The following is an 18,526-nucleotide window of genomic DNA, read 5'->3' as shown; positions in this document are numbered from 1 at the left end:
ATTAACAGGTTGGTTTTTTGGTTAGTTAGCCCAAGTTAGTTCCCCTGTGCCCGATGAACGGCATTGAGTATTTTGCTCTGCAAAGCTGTGGCTACAGCACTGATTCCTATAGGACCGAAGTGGCAGACTCTGTGGTGATACTCTTGGGAGCATGCTCTGACCCCTGACTCCTGCCCAGAAGATTCCTGGGCTGTCTGTCTAGCAATTGTGTTTGGGGGAGAGAGCCACACCCACTTCAGTAGATCGCCGGCATAGCTCTACCTCATCAGAGCACAAACAACGTCCCACAGCTTTTTGGAAGGGTGGCAGCAGGGACATGGACATGGCTAGGGTGGGGCGGGGCAGGGCAGGGTTGGGGGTTGACTGAAGCATCCAGACTTGCATGAGATGCCCCTTGTCGACCCAACCGGAAGGAACTCATAGTGAAGCTGCCAGAGGAGATATGTGCTTCTGGGTCTTGACTGGAGAAGGCTCTTTGGATGGTGGCCAAGATAGCACCAAGGTTGGGGGGGGGGTGGTCACCGAGTCTCCACGTGGACGTCAACGGGGCTGAAGGTCACGGTTGCAGGGTGTTGACTGCTGTTGTTGTTCGGACCCAAGGCAGAAGGCGAGGCTGGCTTGGGCCCCTTGGGCTCCAGCTCCCGCCTGGTCCTCATTTTCCTGGAATGAGATACGCATGCATGCTTGAGTCTTCCACCTTCTATACCCTATGATTTTGGCTCTGGCAAGGAGATTAACTTAGATCATCATTAAATCACGTTGCTTGATTGCCACCCACAGAATTTTACAACTGGAAGGAACCTTAGACATCAGCTAGCCTGACCCTTCCATTTTTTTGTGTAACTCAGGTTAGATATTTAATTTAATTTTATTTTTTCCTGTTAATGAATGAGTAAAGTGTCAGGTGACTATATTAAAGACGAAATGAAGATACTATGATTTTTTTTTTCTGTTCAAAGTTGTAGTGTGAGTTAAATTTTGCAGTTTCATTATGCTTGCCAAGTTGATTGTTAGAAATATTTAAGAACTTTTTGCATAGTTGAGAAGAGAATGGACTTAAAATGTATATCCAATCTTTCATTTCATATGCCAGAAAATTCAATGACTATACCAATCATTAATTCTAACATCCACATGAAATTTCATCTTGTTGACCTAACATAATGCTTTTTTTTTTTTCATTTCAAATGCTCAGAAAAGTTGCACAAATAGTACAATTAGTACCTGAGTACCCCTCATGGAACAATTCACTGATTACCAGCAGTCTGCCACATTTGCCTCTTTCTCTCTCTCTTCATTTACACATGTGTACATCTATACACATACATATACACAGAGTGTTTTTTTAAATCCTGAACTATCTCAGTCAGTTGCAGACGTCATGCCACTTCACCCCTAATTACTCCTCAAAACAAGGGTATTCTCCATGCAACCATCACTCAGTTGTCCCACTTGGAGAGCCTTCCATTTTAAAGATGACAAAATGGACGCACAGAGAGGTTAAAATGACTTGCCTGCCTTTGAGAGACAAAAGACCGAGCTCTGGTGTCTCAGTTACAGCCCAGGCATCATTGTAAACAGGGTGGGGTGGGTAGTCTCCATCCAAATTACAATCTAGGAAAGGGGCTCAGAGCTCCAGCAATGATGGACAGGGATGAAGGGCAGACACTATGGTTGGATGCCACTTCCTGGTCTGGGACGGATCCAAATTGTAATACCCTCAAAATTGTAAAAATAACTTATTAAGTGTTGTTGTTATTATTACACATAGTGGTGGGAGTATTTTCTTTGAAACGACGTGTACTGGGTTTAAATCCCAACTCTGCCACCAAGGCTGAGTAAACTTGGGCTTGTTGGCTTATTTCCCAGTGTGCGTTTCACTCCTACAAAATTGGGGGATATAGAATTACCCAACTGGTGGGGTTGTAGTGAGGATTAAATGAGTTAATACATACAAGGAGCTTAGAATCATGCCTGGCACATGGTAAGAGATCAATATATGTATATAATATATGTGTACATTATATATACATTTTAGATACATATATAATATGAAACATACATGTTTTACAAATAACATTAACATTATTATAAGAACAATGCATGTTTGCACCTCCTCAAAATAAAGACATACAGGGGTCCCCCTGTAAAAACCAACCAAGCAACTAGCAATTCCATCATGCAGACACACTGGTTGTTAACACCTTGCCATGTAGCATTTGAATCTTCCTTGGTTGTGTGTGTGTGTAACCACGTGTATAACTATAATGTACATATGCTCTTTGTAAACTTTGCCGATACATTGTAAACAGCTTTCCTCATCAATAAACACACTTCTGCAATATCTTTTTTTTTTTTTTAATGGCTTCCAAGTCTTCTATGATGTGGTTGTGTTTATAGTCTATTTTGATTTCTTGCCTGGGAAGAAGTTGTGACTTAGAGGTGGTAACACAACATTTATTCTTTATGCAATCACATGGTATTATTTCCTCCTATTTGGTTCCGGAAAGCGGAGCTGGGGGTACAGGCATCCCAGTATTTGTCACCTCAAATACTCACGTGGTCTGCTCAACACAGCCTAGCAGAGGGCTCCCCGAGATTAAAGGACTGGAACATATTCCTCTATGACCGTACGTCACCTTACCGCAGTGCTCAAGGTCATTAGCACTGTCATGATGATTATTATATTTAACAACTATCTCTGCAGGTACAAAAATATTTGGTTACCATGAAGTTCCTACAGGAGAACAGATGTCAAAAAAGGACCCACAAAGGGTTCGAGCATTGGACGATGGCCTCATGGGTCCTGCGGGGCATGTGGCTGGCACCCCCAAAGAGTTAGTTCACGTTCATTCTGACATCACCGAAGGGACAAGAGCCTCAGAGCCCAGGGCATCCCGTACCTGTTGTATATCTTCAGCAGGATCAGAACCACGGTGAAGATGATGATGACAACTACCACAATGGCCGCAACAATGGCTCCAGAACCTACGAGGAGAGGGGTGGGAATGGCAAACGTATAAACTGAAATGAAGGGAAGCATCCAGAGACTGGGGGGGGACCTCCACCTGGCACCTCCCATCCTCACTGGCTTGGGCGAGGAGAGGATGTGCTGTCCTGGCACCCTGCCTGCTGACCCCAGGACAGAGACATATCCAGAGTGGCAGGGCACCCCTCCCCACAGGGGGGCTTGGAGGGTGGTGTCCTCAGCACATCACCTGCCCAAATCCTGTCTCAGGCCATCCTGTTGTTATCAGTCCTAACACAGCATCCAACTTCCTTTGTGAAACAGGCAAGCAAAACGCGCTTGCCTCTTTGTGATGATACAAAGTAATATGTAATTTTGTAGATGATTTTGAAAATAAAATACAAAAAAAAAAAAAAAAAAGGAACTCATTGCCCCAGGAACCACTGATCATCTACACATACGTACTTTCACCAATGTCATCATGTATACGCATGTATGCGTATTAAATACCTATCTACTCCACATTTTTTGAGTAATTTATTAATCCTATGTCTGAAAATCCACCTTAAGGAAATAGTCATAAAAGTGGGAAAATATGCACTTGATAAAAATGGAACATGCAGTTTTACAACCATATCCCAATCATCTTTCTATGTCATTACATTGTTTTTCATGACTTTGATGGCTATGTAGTCCCCCATTGTTTGGATGTGACATAACTTGTTTACCAATTCCGTATTGAGGATATGTATGTTGTTTTCAATTTTATACTATGAAAAACAAGGCTATAATGAATGTCTTTGTGGCTTAGTATCTCAGGTTCTAATTTCAGTATCAGCACTCAATCTCCTTGGCCACCTCTAATTCCACGTTCAAAATCAACATCCTTGTGGGAATTGAAATTGAAAATACAAAAAAACCATATGGGGGGGTCATACTTTAAGCCAATCTATTTGATTCTGGGGTGTTTATCTTAGGGAATAATCCTAAATACAGAAAAAGCTGTATGAATGAAAATGTTAATTACAATGTTATTTATATTCTAAACACGGGAATGGTTCAATAAGGTATGGCATGCCTACCTCATGAAATATTGCCCTATAGTTTGAATGATTTGTGGAAAAGAGACTATGATATTATGTACACACCCACATATACGCGGTATGTTGCAACCGTTAAAGTATGTGCATACAAATATAATGTTGAATAAAAGAAGCCAGATATAAAAGGGCATGTACGGTATGTTTCCATTTCTATCAAGCTCAAAACCAGGTAGGACTGATGTCTGATAGGAGAAGTCAGAACAGCGGGTTCCCTTGACCAGGTGGGGATGGTGTGGCAAGGGGTGCTGGGATGCCTGGGATCCTAGAGGTGGTCTGCTTCTTGATCTGAGGGCTGGTTACCCAACTATGTTCATTTAGTGAAAATTCATCCAGCTGTGCACTATGATTTGTGCATTTTTTTGAATGTATGTAATGCTCTTACAAAAAGGTTGACTAAATAAAAACAAGAACAAAACTATGTCCAAATAGTCACAGGAAGAAAGATTGGAAGGAAAGAAAAAGGGGGTGGGGTGGGGAATCCATTATGGAATAACTTGTTTTTTGTCTCCTTCCTGGGGAGTCCTGTGATGATGCTTTAATCCATGGTTTTGTAACCTTGTCTGGATAACCCTTTGCTGTGGGGACTCTCCTGTGCCCTGTACAATGTTTAGCAGCGTCTCTGGCCTCCACTCACTAGATATCATTCATACTGCTTCTTCCTCCCCACCAGGTGTGACAAGCAACAGTGTCCAAACGCTGTCATATGTCCCCTGATAGTAAAGTGGCCAGACAAGGTACCGGATACCTATTTAAATTAGAATTTCTGACAAATAATGAATAATTTTTGGGATGTCTCAACTATTGCATGGCACGTCCTTATACTAAACAAACACTACTTCCCTTAAATTCAAATTTAACCGGGTGTTCTCTATTTTATTTTCAAAATCTGGCCATCTTCTCTAGGGGGCAGAATCGTCTGGTTGAGAACCACTACTTTTAGTTAAGTAAAAGTAGAATTATTCCCATCCTGCTGACGGAGATTCGATCTACCCTGCATTTCCCTTCAGAACTGTTCTGAGCTACGTCAGCAGGCCTCTGGAGGTCTCCCAACCTGGCAAGGAGTAGGCTGACACACGGGTCTCTGTCCCAAGAGTGACCCTTTCTGGGTCTCCACGAAGACACACGTCTTGTCAGTAGTCGGCTTCCTGCCAGGACCGCGGTCTGGTGCTGTTATCACTGGGGAAACACTCCGTGTCAGGAAGCCTATTCCACGTGCATGGGTATGTGCCAGACCAACAGAAATGACGGAAATGGGCCCAACTTCCCCTAACACGATTAATTGGTTTTCTGAAGAGTGGTTGTTAAGTTTTTCCTTCCGGGACCCCTTGCTCCTGGCAAATGTCTCCCCAGGACTACTCCCACCTACACTCATTTACTCCTTTGTGAACTGATGGGATGTTTTTGCCTTGCAAAAATAGTACGAATCATATGAAAGTAGTTACATTTTAAGGTGATTCATTTAGGGACATCTTACAGGAGATTCAACTGTCTGTTGCCCTCTAGAACCCAAAACTCCCTGATGATAATAGTAGTCATACCAGTAATGATCATAATAATACTCATTAGGTAGTTTGTGTGCATCGAGGCTATTCTAAGCTCCTTACATGGATCATCTGGTTTAGTCCTCACACCATTAAAGTGTGTGATGTTAATGGTAGTTTCATTCATATCCCCAGCTTACAGATGAGGAAACAGACACAAAGCAGTGAGGTGATGTGCTCACGGTCACAGTGGGCATATGGTAGCAGTGAAACTGGGACCCAGGCAGTCTTATCTCTAGAAGCCACGCTCTTGACCTCTACACCAGGAGCTGACCACAGTCCTCGTTCCGCCATCCCTCCCCTGGCCGCCGACCCAAGTTGGCCTTACTCTTGTACAGGAAGTCTTCTTCTCTGGTGGTCACGTTCAAGGAGAAGAAGGTAGTACCCCGCAAAGGCGTGGCTGTGGTCATCTCGATCCTGGCAAGAACAAAGACGAAATTTCATTTAACACCAGAGTGAGCTTTACAGTGTCTGTATGATGCCTCTTTTGGTCTTTACTTGGATGACTAGAGAAGAGTCAAGCAGGCGGCTTTTCTTCACGGCAAGTAAATACAGGGCCTTTTGCTATCTACTGTGGAGAATTAAAAATAATGTCTGACGTTTGTAAAGAACTTCCTTGTTCACAGCAGTATAAATTAATTCAATGATATTTATTAAGTTTTTCCTAACTAGGTTTCACCCAGAATGTCTAAACTGATCTCCTAGAAACTGTGTGAGGGAGGCTATGATGGTCGTTTTACTGATGAAACTGAAGTCCCTAACGCCTCATGGAGCCCCAAGTTTGAATTTAACCCAGGACATTCATCTCCCGTGCTGGTGGGACTGTCAGCATCTCACAATGATGCCTGAAATGATGCTTTTGCTTTCAGAAGCTTTACAATCCAATGAGGCAAACGTAAATAAATAAATAAGCAAGCAGACGGAAAATTTAGCTATGCTATTAAGCAGTCAGGGACATAAGCCATCCCTGGGCTGTGAAGAATGGTTTCAAGGAAAAGCTAAATTTGCATGGGCCTTGAGGGATGGACATGGTTTGGGATGGCAGGACAGAGAACAAAGGCCAGGCTGCACAAAGCCCTCAGTGGGAAGACAGACCCTGCATGCTGAGCGTCCGCCAGGCACCAGGCTCTGTCATAGGCACCTTCACACACCGTATCAGCTCACCCGTTAATCTTCTCAGTCATCACATTTTACTGCTGAGCGAACTGAGGCTCAGAGTGGCTGAGTGAAGGGACAAAAGTCACACAGCAAGGAACACATAGAGCTCGGACCCAAACACAGGCTCTGAGTGCCCAGTATAGCTTCTTTCCCTGACGGGGGCAGGAATCCAAATTCACAAGCCTGCAATCTTACACTTGAGGAGTGAGCCAGGGGGTTCCCGGTTAATACGATGTCACGCCACCAGGAACAAGTGTCAAGATCCTCCCCCAAGAAGTATATTCTGAGCGTATGGTAGCATCCACCCTTGCTCTGAACGACAGGCATCAAGAAGAGGAGGGACACCAACGAGGTTTCTCTACTTCAGAACAGTACTTTTGTTACAGTTTATAGGCCTGTGAAGGATCGCCGCCAGGAAAAGAATTATCCAGGCCTATTTGTAATGCTAAGAAGACATAGGCTTCGTGGTGGTGACTCCATCTTCTGGAGAAGAGATGTCCTATACACCTAACACAATATTTGTACACAATTTAAAAAAAAATATTTTATATATTTATTTGAGAGAGAGAGAGAGAACATGCACAAGCAGGGGGAGGGGTAGAGAGAGAGGGAGAAGCAGGCTGCCCCTCTGAGCAGGAAGCCCGATGTGGGGCTCGATCCCAGGACCCTGAGATTATAACCCGAACCTAAGGCAGGTGCTCAAATGACTGAGCCATCCAGGCACCCAATTTGTTTTCTTTTTAAAATAAGTATTTTTAAATTACAAATAATGATGTAATAAGAGCCCATATACTCAGCACTCAGACTGAACAAATGTTCATGATTGTATTCTCTTCAGTTCTTCTTTATTAAGGAAGAAAAGCAAGAGTCAGTTGAAATCCTTTTTCTACTCTACTTCTACCTCATTTCCTCCCCCGAAGTAACCACTACCTTGGCCGTTAGTGTGTATTCTTTTCATCGAAGTTTTAAAAGGTTTACCACATCTGTATATACCCATAAACACTGGAAGATCATGGTTCTAGATATTTACTAGCCAAATACTAATTGAGCACCTACTAAGTGACTGACGCTGGGCTAGGTGCTGGGAACATACTAGTGAAATGCAAGACAGACTCCTTGCCTCCAGAAGCTCACATTCTAGTGAGAGAGAGACAGACAGAGACTGTAGGTTTGATCACAGCATTCTCGGGCTCAAAAAAACAATCACCTCCCAGTGCCCACATTTGAACTGCTGGCAGGGAAAACCCTTCGCTGTTTCCAGCCTCTCTTGCCAGCCCCTCTGCTCCTCACGCGAACCTCTGCCAAGCTGCTGTGACAACAGACCACTCCACCCCCTCCCCCCCCCACCCGGCCCCGTCATTCCCGGTCTTTGCTGCCAGTGGCCAGGCTGCCCCGGTCCCCACAGCGGGCGTCTCCTGAGACGTCCCACCTCGGGCCACAGCCCTCCACCGCCCAGCTCCTGATGGAAATGGGTCAGGGCACCTCCACCGGGGGCAGGTCATCTGCACCCAGGCTGGGGGCTCTGGTTGCTGCGGCCTGCCCCACCCCATGGGGGCCTCGGCCTCAGAATGGCCCTCTTTGCCTTCACTTTCTCTGCTCTCCTTTAAGCCATGGGGCCCTGCCTAAAAACACATAGTTCTTGTCTGTCCCTTCCTCCCGAAGCCCAGATCCTCGGGACTCCCAAGGAGCCGTGTGTGGCTCGGCCTGACCTCCTCATACCGGTCAACCTTTCTTCCTTCCTGACCTCGCTGAACAGGCCCACTGGCCATGTTCCCCTGCCAGCTCCCCCTCCAAAATGAACACATCCTTCAGGATTGGGCCCAGCCGCCCCTGGGAAGGCTCCCCGCTGCCCTAGCCAGAGTTAGCCATCGGTCCTCTGCTCCCCTGGCTGCAGTCTGCAAAGAAGCATCACCAGAGCACATGTCTCGGAAGCAGTCAACCTTCCATGACCATTGTCGGGTCCTTGAGGGTAGAGGCTGTTTGGGGTCTTTTTCATATCCTCTTCTACTTCTCCCAGATATAAATTGTCTGCTTTTTCTCACCTTTGCCAGTGGAAGTGCTGAAGCAAATGACTGAACTTCTCCCAGCTTGGTTTGCTCGTTTGTAAAATGAGGTAGCTTTTCCCAAGGGAGCTGAGGGTTTGAGGTTAAGTATGGAAAGTGCTCTCAGTGCTCGATAAATGATAGCTCTTAGTATTTTCGTGGGTATTAGCAAATATTTGCTGAACTCGGAGACAGGTGGCTCTGGAGCTCAAAACAAGAAAAAATTCTTTCTATAAAAATAAATTTGGACCCATATGAGAATACGGAATGGAAGTCTCCCCCCAGCCCCTGCCCCTCACTGCTACTCCCAAGGACAGGCACCTGTCCCCCACCGCCCACCATTCCCTACCCCATCATAAAGAGTTTTATGATGCATTTGCCTAAACCTGCTTCTATCCCCACCGATGTCAAGCTGAGAAGACTCACCAATTACGTTTTCTTAAAATTCATTTTAAAAACAGAAAAGAGAGACAAATAGGTAGCCATTGATCCAGGATCACTTAGTGAGAGACGCATGGCATAATTACTGGATAAGCTAAACCCTGCCTGTGGACACATCCTCCGTTGGACCAACATGCACAAAAATGACAGATGCCTCTACCCAAGTGCCCGCTAAGTGCCAAGACCTTTGGCCAGGTATTTTCTTTTTTAATCCATGCTTTGATTTAATTAGCAAATGCCATGTAAAATAGGTTTTCCTCTCCCCTGGATCAGATGAGGACCCCCAGATTTGGGGCTCTAAAGCTATCTCTCCCTGCTTACACAGTCTGGAAGACGCAGAGCCGACCTATGTACCGGGCCCTGCCAACTTCAAAGCCCGCAGGATCCCCACGCACCAACCTGCTGCTGGTACCCATACGTCTGGAGGGGCTCCTGACAGGTTACTACGGAAACCTGCATGTGTGCGTGCAAACACACACACATACGCACACACACGCACACACTGACCAGTAATGCAGCTGCCCGAGGCCACTGGGACACAGATTCCTCTGCAGACCCTTCAAGGAGACCTCGTGGGTGCCCAGTTCTGGGTGCAGACCTCCTTTCGGATGGCCCGGCTAGTCCTTCTGAGGGAACAGTGAGTCATCTCAGAGTGTATCTTGCCTTATGTCAGGATCCAAGGCTCTCAATCACATCTCTGTTCCTGCCCCATCAGAGAAGGTGGGAGGGAGGGTGGTGGGACATTGACGGCCAAGGCTGTGGGTGTTTTCATGTGTGGGACCCAGCGGTTCTTGTTAACCAAGTGAGGCCCAGCAGGGGCACTTCAGTATCAAATGTGTCTGGGACCAGGTCTGTGGCCATAGAAAAGCAAGGAGGGTGCAGGGAGGGGGAGAATGGTTTTCACTAACAGAGGTTAATTTAATAATAAAAATATAGTAATAAAAATAAATAATAAATTAAAAATAAATCTATAATTATAATAAAATAAATTATAATAATAAATTAATAAAATAAAGTAATAATAATAATAAATAAAATAAAATATGGTGCTCAGTGCTTTATTTATGAAGGCGGTCTCATTCAATCCTCATACCCCCCAGGGTAAGGAAGGTACCATCACTGCCCCTTCTACAGATGAAGAAACTGAGGCTCACAGTAGAGAAGCAATCAACTTAAACTCACAAGGCTAACAGGGAGCCGTACTAGGATTCGAGCCAGGGTCTGTCCTATCTTGCGGCCCCTTCTCCTCGTACCCTCACTGGACTGCCTCCCGGAGAATGCGCAAGACACACATGGCCTGGCACCCAGGCCCTGAATCAACGACAGGCTTTGATGAGAAAACCCACACAGGCTGGGGCTCAGTGCCTGCCCCAGCTCCCCAACCGGTCCTATCTGACTGCTCCCTGCCCTCGGTCACACTGTGAACCTCTCTGTCTTTAGTACAGCCTTAACTGCATTTACAGAATCTACAAGGAACTGTTGTTCCCTTGGGTTGTTTACAAATGGTCCTGTGTGGGAGGTCAGTCTGGGACGTGATGGAAGGTCAGGACCATTTACTCTCTGAGTCACTCCTCTCTGCCTATCCCTTGGTCAAGTGTTAGAGCCGTATCTGGAAGATAAACATTGCCAGATCCCACCTGTCCCGAATATCTACCCCTCTGCTCTGCCCCCGTGGTAGCCTCTTTCCCTCTGGCCTGGCCTAAAAGTTCCTCCCTGGATAAGACAATAGATGCCACCAACACTGGCCGACCGCTACTCTGGCCAAATGTAACTCTGAGTAGGTAACCGCTACTCAACTGGCCAAATGTAACTCAGAGTAGGTAACCGCTACTCAACTGGCCAAATATAACTCAGAGTAGGTAACCCATGAATGCCCTAGACCCACCAAAACACTGGGATTGATTTCTGCCCACCACCCGAAACATGGGAGATTCAGCATGACTTGGTTTCTTCCACAGACATGAACCTCACTACTCCCAAGCAGCCCCTTGAGTTTTGGGGATGTTTTTTCAGAAAATTAACCTTCATGTTGAAACCAAAATATCCTTCCTTATAATTTTCATCCAGTGGTCCTAATTCTCTTGCCACAAAGGTAAATGTGCTACCTCTTATACATGACAATCTGCCAGGTTTAAAAGCACTTCTATGTTAAGAAAGGTGAAACTGAACTTCAGGGATGGAACACGGACTGGGCGGCAGCCATCAGCACATCAATTTTACCTCTCACCAGTAGGTGGTGCCAGCAGCTGGCTACAGTTTATCCCGTTTAACCCAACCAACAAACGGTTGATAAAAGTCCTGTGAACCCAGCCTGTTAAGGAGTTTTATGCCCTTGAGAACAGCAATGATATGTCCTCTGATTATTTTTTTCCCAGGACAAATATTCTAAGCTCCTTCAAACGATCTTTACAATGATAGTGTCCTTCATGGGTTCCTCATTTCTCTGTGTGTCAATGTCCCCCTTAAATACAGCACCCCAAACTGGACTCATAACTCCAGAGGGGGCCTGAAATGTCCAGGATGACATTTGTCTTGATACTTATCAGACCTAAGCCTGAATTCTAGCTCTGTGACCTTGGTCGACTTTCTTCACCTCGTGGTTTCTGATCTGTGAAACAGGAGTTACGAGCTCCAGAGGGTTGTTGTGAGAATTAGGAGAGGGCGCCTGGGTGGCTCAGTTGGTTAAGGAACTGCCTTCCGCTCAGGTCATGATCCTGGAGCCCCAGGATAGAGTACCGCATCGGACTCCCTGCTCAGCGAGGAGCCTGCTTCTCCCTCTGACCCTCCCCCCTCTCATGCACTCTCTCTCATTCTCGCTCTCTCAAATAAATAAATAAATCTTTAAAAAAAAAAAAAAGAATTAGGAGATAAAACATGTAGTATATTTAGCCCAGTGGCTGAGCGCAAAGTCTATTGATATTATACTGGATTAATGCAAACAAACAGCTCATTACCCTTACAGGCAGTCTAGCCTACACACCCTATTGATATACTCCCAAACCTTTTCCAGACTTATGCTTGTTTATGGTCAATCAAAGCTCGGAGGTCGGTAAGTGGAAGGGCTTCCTAAACTGCAAAGTGCTTTGGAAATACAAGGCAATGTAACCACATTATGACGGGACAGTATCAGGATCAGCTGCTGCCCAGTAACCAGGTCTCCATTACGCTCTTGTGCAAATGTCATTTTGAACTTAAGTGCAAGACTTTGCATTGGCCCCTGTTAGCCTTGACCTTGTTGGTGTGGGCCCTCAGCACCGAAAGTCTAGCTCCTCCTGGGTGACTCCTGAGAACTCCTGGGGGTGTTGTGACAGAGCACACTGTCTATGAGTTCATGACCCAGCGAGGGCTTTGGGGTCAGGGAGACCCGGGTTTTGATCTCGGCCTCCTCTCTGACCAGTTCTATGAGCCAAGGCACTTTTTAGGCTTCATTGTTTTTGTCTGTAAGGCAGAGATAACGTCCACTATCTTGTAAGGTTGTGACAATCAGGGAGATACAATTACTTGGCACGGTGCCTGGTGGATGGTGGGTGAGCGGTAAAGGTCAGCTCCTGACCTCTTTTCTCCTTTCTCTTCTGTCCTCAGTCTGTGCTCTCCCTGCTCTCCTTGACCTTGAGCTCCCAGTTTTCCACCTGGTCAAGTGTTGCTGCATTTGGTCAAACTCACGTATGAACAGGGAGGTCAGAGAATCAGACCATGAAGCTATGTCCCAAGGAGGGGATTTGAAGAGGGATTCCCTAGAACTTCTGGAGGGTTCGACTTTCTCTTCCATTTCCACTGAAGAATAGTAAAACCTCTGCCAGGAAGGCAAACATCCTCATGGGACTGGTATAGAGCATGGGGGTTGCTGGATGGAGAGAGGAAGAGCATGCCACTGACTGGCCATGTGACTTTGGAAAGTCCTCTCCCTTCTCTGGACCTTGGTTTTCCTGTCTATAAAATGGTCCAGTTTGGGACTGATCACTAAGGGGCTTTCAAATCTGTAGTTCTATTGCACTGTACTCATTCATGGCTTAACTTAAGAATCAGTGTTTTCCAAAAGCTCATCCTTCCTTGCAGATACTGACTCTGGGGACATTAGGAGAGGGAAGACAGCATGTGCAGTTTAGACTGGAAGGCAGGAATCCTTCCTCAAAGGCACCTGGGGCTGGACCAAACCAGGGAGAACTCCACAAAGGGATTTGACTTGGCAGCAACATTATATGGGACTCTTAGGAACTAACCTTCAAACATTCTGTTGGCTACGTAGTGACCCGAGTTGGCCTGAATCCTAAATGGCCACCACCTATACTCTACATTCCTGTTGGGTTTCACATCATCTCCCCGACCCCATCTGCCCTGTCTGCATGACTTTGTCCCACTGTGTGTCACAGCTCCCAAAGGTGGAGTCTGAATTGGCTTAATGCTCCCCTGAACTTGGGGCCATACACAATTACACACTGAATACGTATTCCTTATGGTTGGTTCCTGGAAATTAGGAAGTACAATTCTTGTTTCATGTATTTGTCCATTTTTTTATCCTCCCATCCATTCCTGTACCCACCCACCCATCTACTGTACGCACATCCATCCTTCTGTTCTTCTGTCCATTTTCCCTGTCACTCAACCAGAGCCCACCATGTACACAGCACTAAGAGGATTCAAAGACCATGGGGATCACGTCCCTAGAGCTCAGACACTGAGGATGAGAATGGAATTGTTTCCTTTTTTAACAAGATTTTATTTATTTATTTGGGAGAGAGAGTGAGAGCGAACATGCGCGGGGGGAGGGGGAGAGGGAGAAGCAGACTCCCCGCTAAAGCAGGGAGCCCGATGTGGGGCTCAATCCCAGGACCCTGGGATCATGACCTGAGCTGAAGGCAGACGCTGAATCGACTGAGCCACCCAGGCGCCCCTGGAATTGTTTGCTTTAAGAATCTTTCCTCCAGTCAATACTGAGTGGGGATCACAGCCCCCCATGCCTAGCCCAGCCCTAATCACTGAGGGGCCTGATCATTATCATACTGAAGTCCTACGGAAAAAACAGTGGCCTTTGGATCTGGAAGCCCAGGTTTCAGACCCACCACATCTATCAAGTCTTATTGACCCACCCTGTCAAATTCTGGCTTGAACATCCTTTATTTCTGATTTTTGTGGCCCACACTCTCAAGAAAGTTGCCCCCAAAGAGCTTCCAAACAAGACCTGCAAGTCTGATAAGTTCCATGTACTAAGAGTTATAAATAGAAATCCCAGATGAAAGTGGTCACAAGGCAGATTTGTGCCTAGTACCAAAAGGGCCACACAGGCTGTGCCAGGGGTCAGCAGGAGGGAGACCTGTGGGCGTTGTGGCAGGGACCGACCGCGAGCTGGAATGCGACCCGCGGCTTCCAACCACCCTGGGTCTTGGGGTGCAAGACAACGGCCAGCTCCCAAGAGTCCTCAGACTCTACCCGAGCCCTCATGTAAGCCTCCACGTGTCCCACTGGCCTCAAAGGGGAGAAGGCTTAAAAGGTTAAAAAGTTGATGCCCCTAAGGGAATAGGCCAGAGGGAAATAATTCCCCCCTTGACATGCTAGTCGGGGCAGGGAGCGAATGACTATTTAAGGAGATGCTGACAAAGCGCCAGGCACTGGGCTTCTACACGTTTCCTCATTTAATCAGCACAACAAGGCAGGTCTTTTTATATCCACTTTGCCAACAGGAAACAGGCTCAGAGAGGTCAAGTGACTTGCCCAAAGTCTCACAGCAAGGGAGTGCAGGAGCTGAGTCTCAAACTCAGACCTTCTACCTTTGAACTGCCCGTGGCTGCCAAGCCTCCCAGGGGGTAAAGAATATTCCTGGGGACACTCTCGAGGGTCAGCGGCCCTGCTGGGCCAGGACTGTGCTCACCCTCCTTTCTCCTTGTTGATATTGTGAGCCCAAGAGGTACGACAAGCCTCCAGAGGGTGGCAGCGTTCCTCAGCAATGGCTCCGTTCACATTTGATAATTCTGTGTTGTGGGGGCCACCCTGTGCCTTGCAGGACCCCTGGCCTCTACCCACGAGCTGCCAGCGCACCCCCACGCTGTGATAACCAAAAATGTCTCTAGACTTGCCACGTGTCCTCTGGGAGGCAAATCGCCCCAGGCTGAGAACCACTGGAGGATAGCTAGAGGCCTGTCCCTCGACAGTTCCCTATCCTTTCTACCCAAGAAAGTCTGGACAACAAAGAAAATGTCCAGTCTGTACTTACCTCTGTGGACAGAAGATCAGCAGGGACGGTGACAGTGACCACAAACATGACCACGGCCCACCCATCCTGCGCTTGCTGAGTACCCCGCTACCATGCTGAGTCCTTCGTGTGTGTTTCCTCACGTATATTACTCTATTTTCCCGAGGAGGGAAGTGAGGCTCAGGGAGGCTAGGTAACTGGCACGTGGTCTCAGTGTTCACATATGGCAGAGCTAGGAGGAGTTCATTTCCTAGGGCTGCTGTAATGAATTAGCACACACAGTGCCTTAAAACAACACGAATTAATTTTCTCATAGTTCAGAGGTCAGAAGTCTAAAATCAGTCTCACTGGGCTAAAATTGAGGTGTTGGCAGGGCCGTGTTCCTTTTTCAGCCTCTAGAAGAGAATCTGTTTCCTTGTCCGTTCTAGCTCGGGCAGGTCACCGGCATTCCTTGGCCGGTGGCCCCATCTTCTACCTTGACCTTCAAGCTCACCGTGTAGCATCTTCCTGTATCTCTGTCTCTGACCTCTGCTTCCATCATGACGCCTCCTTCTCTCTGGCTCTCTTGCCTCCCTCTTCTAAGGATTTTGTGATTACATTGGCTGCACCCGGGTAATCTAGGATCATCTCCCCATCTCATAACCCTTAATTTAATCACACCTGCAAACTCCTCTTTGCCATGTAAGGGAACAGGGTCCCAGGTTTTGGGGATTAGGATGTGGATACCGCTGGGGGCCATCAGCCTCACACATAGGATTTAGATTCTCATCTCTCTGACCCCAAGGTTTGTACTCAATCCACTTCTGCCTCCCCCACCGTGCCTGAAGAGACACATCCTGCACCGTGGGGGACGCAGAGGTGGATCACATACCCAGGGAACGGTGAGCACCAGCACGCATCAGGAGGGGGCATGGGAGAAGTGCTGTGAGAGGAGCAGAGAAAGAGTCCTGGAGACCCTGGGCCAGCTAGCTGGGGCACAGGTGTGGGTGTGGGCTTGGGGGCGGGCCTGACTCCCCCCACTGCCGCACAAGCTGATTTCCTGTAAGCCTCAGCACCTACCACCAACCGAAGCTTCAAATACATCCGTCTGCAGTTCATCTGTCCTGAAGGGCCACCCCAGCCCAGCCCCCGCCCATCTGTGTGATTTATTAGTTAACTCTCAATTTTCCCTTTCCAAATCTCCTCCCTGCCAGGGGCTTAGAAAGTCTTCAGTCTTTTTTTTTTTTAAAGATTTTATTTATTTATTTGAGAGAGAGAGAATGAGAGACAGAGAGCACGAGAGGGAAGAGGGCAGAGGGAGAAGCAGACCCCCTGCTGAGCAGGGAGCCCGATGTGGGACTCGATCCCGGGACTCCAGGATCATGACCTGAGCCGAAGGCAGTCGCTTAACCAACTGAGCCACCCAGGCGCCCGAAAGTCTTCAGTCTTATAAATGCTCTTCCCGGGGCGCCTGGGTGGCTCAGTTGGGCATCCGCCTTTGGCTCAGGTCATGATCCTGGGACCCTGGGATCGAGCCCCACATCGGGTTCCCTGCTCAGCAGGGAGTCTGCTTCTTCCTCTCCATTTGTCCCTCCCCCCCATTTCTGCTCTCTCTCTCTCTCTTTCTGGCTCTTTCCCTCTCTAAATAAATAAATCTTAAAAAAAAAAAAAATGAATGCTGGCCTTGCCCTGCTCTGCTGTGTGAGGATGCTCTCAGCTGTCTGGCCCCTCCTAGGCCCCCCAGTCCCTTCACAGAATGGAGAAACCACACTGAGTGAGTTAGCAAGGCTCTCTCTTCCCAGACAGGCAGAGCCTTTGACTTCTTCCACCAGCTCTCAGGCTTGGCAGTGACCTAGGGATGGTTTCTCCAGGTTCCTGGGCATGACAAATCTCCTGACCCATAGGAAAACAACAGGTAAAAGGACAAATTCAGCTTTGCATCATCCCGGGAGAAACAAAGTTTGGGAACTTTTTTTTTTTTTTAAGATTTTATTTATTTGACAGAGAGAAACACAGCAAAAGAGGGAACACAAGCAGGGGGAGTGGGAGAGGGAGAAGCAGGCTTCCCGCCGAGCAGAGAGCCCGATGCAGGGCTCGATCCCAGGACGCTGGGATCATGACCTGAGCCGAAGGCAGACGCCCAACGACTGAGCCACCCAGGCACCCCGGGAACTATTTTTTTTAATTTATTTATTTTAGAGAGGGAGAGAGAGATTGTGGGCATGAGCAGGAGGAGGGGCAGAGGGAGAGGGAAAGAATCTCAAGTTGATTTCATGCTGAGCCGATGTGGGGCTTGATCTCATGACCCTGAGATCATGACCTGAGCTGAAATCAAGAGTGGGGTGCTCAACTGACTGAGCCACCTAGGCACCCCCAGAACTATTTTTATGTTTTAAAAGCTGCAGTTGCGGGGGGCACCTGGCTGACTCCTTCGGTGGGCCCTGCAACTCTTGATCTTGGGATAGTGAGTTCGAGTCCCACACTGGGTGTAGAGATTACTTAAAAAAATAAAATCTTTAAAACCAAAACTTCAGAGGGGCTTTGGGTTACACACAGCAGATGGAGGGACAACAAGCATTCATTTCTGCATCTTCCCAAATCCCCGCGGATGACAGTAAAGGAATCAAGGTGTATAAATCCTCACGGCCAAAGGGAAAGGAGAGAAGAAACCACACTGGAGAGAGGCCAATCCAGGTTTGAAAGCTGGACACGCTGATCGTTTTGTGTAACTTTGCAGCCTGGAAAAGGCTGAGGCCCAAACCTGCAGACTGGGGGGAAACCCATAAAAGTGGATCTCGCTGAGGAAGCTCAGGAAAGCTCATGAATGGGTGGCAACAGATGCCCCCAAAAGTCAGGTGCCACGTGGGGCTGAAAAAAGGAAGATGTAAGTTCGTAAGAGGAGCAGCTCAGCTGCAGCCCCGCCAGCCCCCCACCTCGTCCTCCCTGCCATAGGCCTCCTCTGTCCTGCATGATCTGGTAAGTCCGCCCCTACAGAGAGTGAATCAGGAGGTTTACCTGCACTGCCCAACATGATAGCCACATGCAGCCACCTACATTTAAAGGAAAACTAAATTTAAAAAAATTACAGTTCAGTGCCTTAGTCCCAC

General features: G+C 47.3%; 1 protein-coding gene across 1 annotated transcript; it reads right to left on the bottom strand.

Moving 5' to 3' along the window:
- Nucleotides 1-235: 235 nt before the first annotated feature.
- LOC110574764 (non-compact myelin associated protein) lies at nt 236-6,022 on the bottom strand. The gene is made up of 3 exons (XM_021683559.2): nt 5,941-6,022; nt 2,904-2,988; nt 236-660 (listed from the first exon to the last, which is right to left on the bottom strand). Exons 1-3 carry the CDS (start codon nt 6,020-6,022, stop codon nt 519-521), a joined length of 309 nt encoding a protein of 102 aa, XP_021539234.1. The 3' UTR covers nt 236-518.
- Nucleotides 6,023-18,526: the final 12,504 nt, after the last annotated feature.

This window comes from Neomonachus schauinslandi, chromosome 4, assembly GCF_002201575.2.
Source record: "Neomonachus schauinslandi chromosome 4, ASM220157v2, whole genome shotgun sequence".
NCBI lineage: Eukaryota > Metazoa > Chordata > Mammalia > Carnivora > Phocidae > Neomonachus > Neomonachus schauinslandi.
This window is presented reverse-complemented; position numbering and strand designations above follow the sequence as displayed.